This window comes from Sinocyclocheilus anshuiensis, unplaced genomic scaffold, assembly GCF_001515605.1.
Source record: "Sinocyclocheilus anshuiensis isolate Anshui unplaced genomic scaffold, SAMN03320099.WGS_v1.1 scaffold802, whole genome shotgun sequence".
Taxonomy (NCBI): domain Eukaryota; kingdom Metazoa; phylum Chordata; class Actinopteri; order Cypriniformes; family Cyprinidae; genus Sinocyclocheilus; species Sinocyclocheilus anshuiensis.
The window spans coordinates 812,298-819,478 of NW_015547667.1; the positions used below are offsets into that span (position 1 = coordinate 812,298).

At 36.8% G+C, this 7,181-nt stretch overlaps 1 protein-coding gene across 3 annotated transcripts in view; it reads left to right on the forward strand.

Moving 5' to 3' along the window:
* The window catches only part of LOC107702653 (deoxyribonuclease gamma-like), a 9,676-nt gene extending 2,844 nt beyond the window's left edge, over positions 1–6,832 (forward strand). The window contains exons 2-10 of one of the 3 annotated variants that reach the window (XM_016505036.1): positions 488–627; positions 1,176–1,265; positions 1,352–1,446; positions 1,537–1,623; positions 1,823–1,935; positions 2,296–2,408; positions 2,638–2,795; positions 6,333–6,429; positions 6,531–6,832. In XM_016505036.1, the coding sequence (XP_016360522.1) occupies positions 1,185–1,265; positions 1,352–1,446; positions 1,537–1,623; positions 1,823–1,935; positions 2,296–2,408; positions 2,638–2,795; positions 6,333–6,429; positions 6,531–6,632 (846 nt within the window). In that variant the 5' untranslated portion in view covers positions 488–627; positions 1,176–1,184 and the 3' untranslated portion in view covers positions 6,633–6,832. Of the gene's footprint in view, positions 1–487; positions 628–937; positions 1,051–1,175; positions 1,266–1,351; positions 1,447–1,536; positions 1,624–1,822; positions 1,936–2,295; positions 2,409–2,637; positions 2,796–6,332; positions 6,430–6,530 lie in introns of those variants that run through there. The other 2 variants (XM_016505035.1, XM_016505037.1) reach the window with 2 other exon arrangements.
* Positions 6,833–7,181: the final 349 nt, after the last annotated feature.

A 7,181-nucleotide genomic window follows, 5' to 3' on the forward strand; every position in this document is an offset into this window, starting at 1 on the left:
CTGGGTTGTTTTGACCCAGCGGTTGGGTTACTACCCAGAAGGTTGGGTTAAACATTTAACCCAACCGCTGGGTTAAAACAGCCCAATTGCTGGGTTTGTCCCTATTTTACCCAGCACTGGGTTTTATTTAACCCAGCATTTTTTAGAGTGTGAATACTTTATTTGCAAAGCATAAAGGGAAATTGGGTGGTTCTGAAGTAAAAGCTAGTGACATTTTTACATATTTAAAAAAATAAAGTGCATCAAGTGCTCCAGCAGGTTTGAGTCTGAACTGCACTAGTATCCTGGTATCCTGATGGGTGAGGTTTCACAAATGCAAATTCAATCAAAAAGGCTCTTGTTTTTGACAGTCAACTCAGTTGGTCTTTAAACCCATGGCTATGCGGTTACCTCCAGTCAAGCCTGCTATAAATTACTATAGAAATGACACTACCGAAGAGAAGGTTTGTTATTAATCAGTGAGGCCTCTACTTCTCCATTTTTACAGACATCTGTGCGACAGAAACCCTATCTGATTTAAAACAGGAAGTAGGCACGGCCTGTTTTCAAATGAGCAGACATCATTATTTACTAGCTGCCTAACAGACAACACAGGAAAACGAGACTTCAGAGTAAACAAAAGCTTCGGTAAGAGCATATTATTTATGTGTTTACTTCTAGAAAAATAAATGTAAATGCATAAAACATTTAATTTATAGATAATAACATATATATATAACTGTTTTTTTTTCTTTTTACATTTAAACAATATCGAAGATGATTCTTGAATGTGTTAATAGTGTTTTCACTTCATACTGGCGCATTGGAGCTTCTTTCAATTCTTAGATGAATTGATTTAATTAAAACTTTGTGTTGTTTTGAGTACATTTTGTTTTTGAACTTTCAAAATGAAACTCACTGTGGTTTTCTTACTGTCTCTACCGGATCTGCTGTGGTGCTGCATAATCTGACATGTCAGCTCTTTATAAACTACAAGGGTTTCCTGTGTACGAACAATGCATACTTGAATTTTCTGTTAAACTTCCTTCGGCGATTTACAACAGGAAAATGGTATAGAAATTCCTCTGATTATAAGTTTGCATGATGTACCGAACAGACCTGAAAACATGAAACCAGTCTGAAGTGTTGTTGTCGTGAAACTCGTATCACTTTGTGATGGTTTTCACTTTCTTAAGGCCGACACCATGAAGATCGCATCTTTTAACATCAGACGTATGGGTCCAAGCAAGCTGTCAGACCAAAATATTGTAAAATATCTCATTAAGGTGAGTTTATAATCTGACGGTTTAAGAAAATCGCATAGTAAAAGCTCAGAAGTATTATTAAAACAGACCACAACACTCTTTCCTAGATCTTCTCTCGGTACAGTATAATCATTCTTCTTGAGGTGGTGGACAAATCAGGCAAATCTATAGCCAAATTTCTCCAGGAGCTCAACAGCACCAGGTCTGTATGAACCTTCAGAGATTCTCTTCACCATCTGTAGCTCAAAAGCATAAACTCAGCCCAAATGTAACGTTTTTTTTCTCCCCACAGAGCTAATAAGAAACGTCCCTTCACTATGGTGGGAAGCTCCAGGCTGGGACGGACTCTTTATAAGGAACAGTTTGTCTGTTTCTACAGGTACAACATTTAGAAAATTAGTGTAAAATATGTTTTCAGCATTAAAATTGGAGCAAAAAAAACGAAAGGATCAAATCATGCATTTCAAAATTTTGTAGCATTTGATATATCTTCGTTTTCCCTTAATGAAATTAGATGTTTAATTATAAATAGTCATACATGTTGAAAATAAATGTTTTTTTGTGCTCATTTCTAATAGAAAAGATGAGGCCGAACTTGTCGACACGTACCAATACGAAGACAATCAAGTGGGTGACGAGGACGCTTTCTCTCGAGAGCCCTTCATCTTGCGTTTCCGCTGTAAACACACAGGTAACCTCAGTTAAACCTTGGACCAGTGCATTCAATTTCTGCACCAACTCTAGACTAAAAAGTCTTCAGTGATAACATGACATACTTCACCCAAAAGGAAAAGTCTGGGTTCATTTACTCACCCTCATGTTGTCCTGTGTTCTTCTATTCAATGGGATTTGGAGCTTTCAACATTATGACGAATGGGAACTGAAACTTCATCAAAAGATGTAAAACCACCATAAAAGTGGTCTAATATAACTGACCAAAACTGAAGTCATTATTCATTCGTTCATTGTAATCGCATGTTCCTACACAACCATAAATGTTTCAGGAGGTTGACCACATGAGGTCAATTATAGTCATTTTTGTCTCTTTCAGTGCTAAAAGATTTGGTGTTGATCCCTGTTCACACAAAGCCCAAAGACTCACAGAAGGAACTGGATGAACTATACGACGTCTTTCGGCATGTCATGGATATATGGAAAACGGATGTGAGTTTACACCTATACAACCACAACACATTCCAGAGGAAATCTATAGTTTTCTTTGTTTTGGATAAAGCATCTGCCAAATGTGTGAATGTATGCATTCACAGGAATTGAGTGGATTGACCTTAGTTTATCTAAAGTGGAGATACATTTTTGCCCAGCTAAAATACACAAGTGAGCTCTTGGCCAAACATTGATTAGAGTTTGAGAGAAAGCTCTAACTGTCTTACAGAACGTCATGATCCTTGGTGACTTCAACGCGGACGGTGCCTATGTCTCCAAGAAGAAGATGAAGACCATCAGGATCCGCAGCGATCCCAATTTCCACTGGCTAATTGGGGACGATGTGGACACCACAGTTATCCAGTCCAACAACCACACCTACGACAGGTGAGGTGAAGAAATATAAATGTACTCACCTCTCATCTGCTGCCTGATCCAACAACAGCAAATAGAGTCCCAATTTATTTCTGATGTCGTTCACACTCATGCACTACTAACCAGTGCTACAAATGGATTCAGATCTTCCACTTTGATGTGTTCATGGTAGACAGCCTCAAACTGCTGAGGCATGGTGAGATGTGACAAAACTCACACACACACAGTGTAGACAGGGCATAGGCACCATATTGAAAATGCGAGGCTGTGAAGGATAGACTTACAGGGCCAGATTTACTAACAGCTTGCACAGTCAGGATTAACATTAGTGATGAATAAGGCTGACCTTATTGCATATGCATTTGTAGGAGTTTCCCTTTCCAGTCACAACATATATGGGAAGAGAGTATTTTAAAGGGATAGTTCACTCAAAAAAATTCTGTCATTCATTACTCACCCTCATGCTGTTCCAAACCCGTTACACCTTCATTCATCTTCGGAACACATATTAAGTAGGGATGTAACGATTCACTCAACTCATGATTTGATTCACGATTTTGATTTCACGATTCGATTTTCTCGTGATTTTTTTTAACAAAATGAGACTGAAGACAAATTATGCAGTAAATGAAAAGGTGTCCTTTTATTAGGCTATTGCTGCCAGTGTTGGGGGTAACGCATTACAAGTAACGCGAGTTACGTAATCAGATTACTTTTTTCAAGTAACTAGTAAAGTAACGCATTACTTTCCATAAAAAGTAACTAAGTAACGTAATTAGTTACTTTTTTATGGAGTAACGCAATATTGTAATGCATTACTTTTAAAAGTAACTTTCCCCAACACTGATTGCTGCACGTTTCTTTATGAAATTGAAATATAACAAAACTAAATTGAAATTTTAAAACAAACCCCAAATCAAAATAAGTTACACAAATAAATGAAATCTCTTCATATAAAACAAACTAAGGCTTTGTCTGTGCTCTTTCCATTTAAAATGAGAGGAAGCCACTGCATTTCAATCACGATCCATGATCCATACATGCAGCATGAGCAGATTTTAATCTAAATTAGACTGTATAATTTCGAAATCTGAAGCAAAAACAGAATGGTTTGACTTCAGTTTTGTAAAACAAACTAAGGCTTTGTCTGTGCTCTTTCCATTTAAAATGAGAGGAAGCCACTGCATTTCAATCACGATCCATGATCCATACATGCAGCATGAGCAGATTTTAATCTAAATTAGACTGTATAATTTCGAAATCTGAAGCAAAAACAGAATGGTCTGACTTTAGTTTTGTGAAACTTTACATAAACATATCTGAACAAAACGAGCTGAATGAGACGCAGATTCACTCTCTGCCAGCAGGTGGCGCTTATGAACAGCAATGATATAGTGTTTCCTGGGTTACCGCTGTAAACAAAGCAGAGCTTGCGCTTATAAACTCTACTTTAATATGCATCGTTTAGAGGCAAGATGAAAAGAGAATGCCATCTAAACTTTTCTAAAGACAGTCAGTTCCCCTCAGAAAAACATTCATATAAACTCCGACCCCAATTGTATCGCGATTTGTTCCCGATTTAAATCGTTCGTCGCATATTTGAATCGATTTTCAACCGGCTCGCGGTTAATCTTTACATCCCTAATATTAAGATGATTTTGATGAAATTCGAGAGCTTTCTGACCCTCAGACAGCAAGGGAACTTCCTTGTTCAAGGCCGAGAAACGTTCTAAGGACATCGTTAAAATAGTCCAGTGACATCAGTTGTTCAACCTTAATTTTATGAAGCTAGGAGAATACTTTTTATGTGCAGAGACAACAAAAATACTGACTTTATTCAACAATTTCTTCTTTTCCTGCCAGTCTCCACAGCAAAGTATTCTCGTAGCTTCATAAATTTAAAGTTTAACCACCAATATCACATGGACTATTTTAATGATGTCCTTACTACCTTTCTGGGCCTTGAACGTGGTAGTTCCCTTGCTATCTATCCAGGGTCAGAAAGCTCTCAGATTTCATCAAAAATATCTTATGAACGAAGGTCTTAGGGGTTTGGAACGACATATGTGTGAGTAATTACCCAGATAGCACACGTACGTCTGCAAGACGTCTGTTAAAAATCACTTGATCTGGAAAGCATCTGCTGTGAACAAACATCTGACAGACGTCTTTTAGATGTCAGTTTTACATACATTCTAAATCATAAACATCTTAAAGACATCTAATAAACATCTATTTGACATCTGATAGGAAATGTCCCATAGACGTATTGCAGATGGGCAAACACTTGAAAAAATACGTAAAAAATACGTCTTGCAGACGTCAAATAGACCTCTCCGTGATGTAAGTGTGATATCAGGGTAATGACAGAATTTTAATTTTTCAGTGAACCATCCCTTTACATAAATTATACAAGTTTATTTTGTTTGTATGTTGTATGTAGTAGGCCTATGTATGTTTGTGGTAGGTAGTTTATTAATATTTGCGCCATTATTTAACGCCCCAAAAAAGCATGTCTTTACCTATTTTATGCCTTTTATCATCTGCACAGTTTGTCTGCAACTCTATGCTAATTTGCTCTGCTCTTGGTAGATTGTGTTGGTCATTCTGGAAATGTGCTGGCTGCGTCTGTGTTCTTTAATTTGCCCATTGTCTGTCACCCGCAGAACTTTCCACTCTCATCAGCGCTTTTATGGGATTGTGCTCTCACGCTAATTTGCACTGTTTAGTAAATCTGGCCTACAGTCTGTACAATAGCACGCATTGTATAAAGTTCCTAGATCGCAGAATTTTCAAATCTTTTTGTCCACTGAACGTTTCTTTTCTGAAGACATTTCGTCAGCTGAACAATTAGTATGTTGTTAAATAACAGTACAATCCATTGAACACACTGGATTTCTGTCCCTCACAGTGTCCTTTTCATTCGTGTCAGCAATTAAACATTGAGCTACCCTGACTAAAGTTATATTGTCTGTTGTCAGAAGTAGCGCAAGAGCCTGGAGTACTTTGGATATAGAACAGGGCATCAGTTTTCTGTCGAGGACTCATTTGGTGTAGACAGAATCACTGATTATATTAAGTTCTATGGACTTTTGTCGAATAGCGTCATGCAACTCACATCCGGTGTAGACACTGTTTTAGACTATGAATGTGAAATAATTACTATTAATTAAAAGATGAGCAAGCCATTGCTTAAATTTAACTAGAAGCCTTAGAGGGCGAGGGTTTTCAACTAAAAATGCAAAACATTTTTTGGCCATTTATTTACAAGACAACTGCATTTTGGGGGCCTGAAAGTGCAAACTTTTGAAAACGGGTTTCAAAGTGCATGTTCATGCACAGTATTGTGCATGAAAACAATACTGTAATGAACTTAGTGTAAACTACAAGAACACAAAATTGTGAAAATTGTACACAAAAGTCTTCAAAAATGCAAAGGAAAACTTTTTTCAGTTTTGGTACATTGTTGTTGTGTAAACATACCCTAAAAGGACAGGTCAATCTGCCAGTCAAGCTTTGGAAAATGTTGATGGCAAATATTTTTTCTAGGATTGTGGTGTATAAGGACGACATGTTAAAAGCTATTGTTCCAAGATCTGCAAAACCTTTCAACTTCCAGGAAGCCTACAAACTTTCAGATGAAACTGTGAGTACATTAATTACATAAGTCTAATTTTTTTTTTTTATAAATGTGAGGTTTGAATACAGATTAGAAAATAATATATTAATATGATTAATCTACGGCAGGCCCTGGACATCAGTGATCATTACCCAGTGGAGGTGAGTCTGAAGAAATCATCTGCGGCAAAGACCAGCGGCAAAACCAAAACACAGAAACGCAAAGCATGATGGGATGCCAATGCACACTGTATGGGATCTTAACTTCATTCTACTGAGGGAGAGATGCTACCTCTTCATAAGATAATTCAGGCATTAAAAATAATTTAAAAGCAGTTATCTTTTCATGCTAATTTAATGAAATTTACATTTCAATATAGTTCACATGCTTATAAATGTTTGAAATGACTGTGAAATCTCAAAATAAACTTTTCATTTTTATTTTATTTAATGTCATTTTTCCAACAAGCTTATTATTTCATGCCTAAAGTGTTAATAAATGTGTTAGTTTGCACAGCTAGATACAACCACTAATTGGTAGCAAATTAATTACAAAAATTCTATTTTAACACAAGAACTACTGTACTGTACAAACAATGCATTGGCAGACAAACAAGCGATAAAAGCCAAACCACTGCTATTGTTTAAAAATCATGCATCAAGCGCCTCTAGCAAACTCTAATTTAGCTTGTGGCTACAAGCATGACAAGTCAGTTAACATGGACATCAGCTTCTGCATTACCAAACAGAGATCAATTACAGCAGTCCACTTACCCTCAA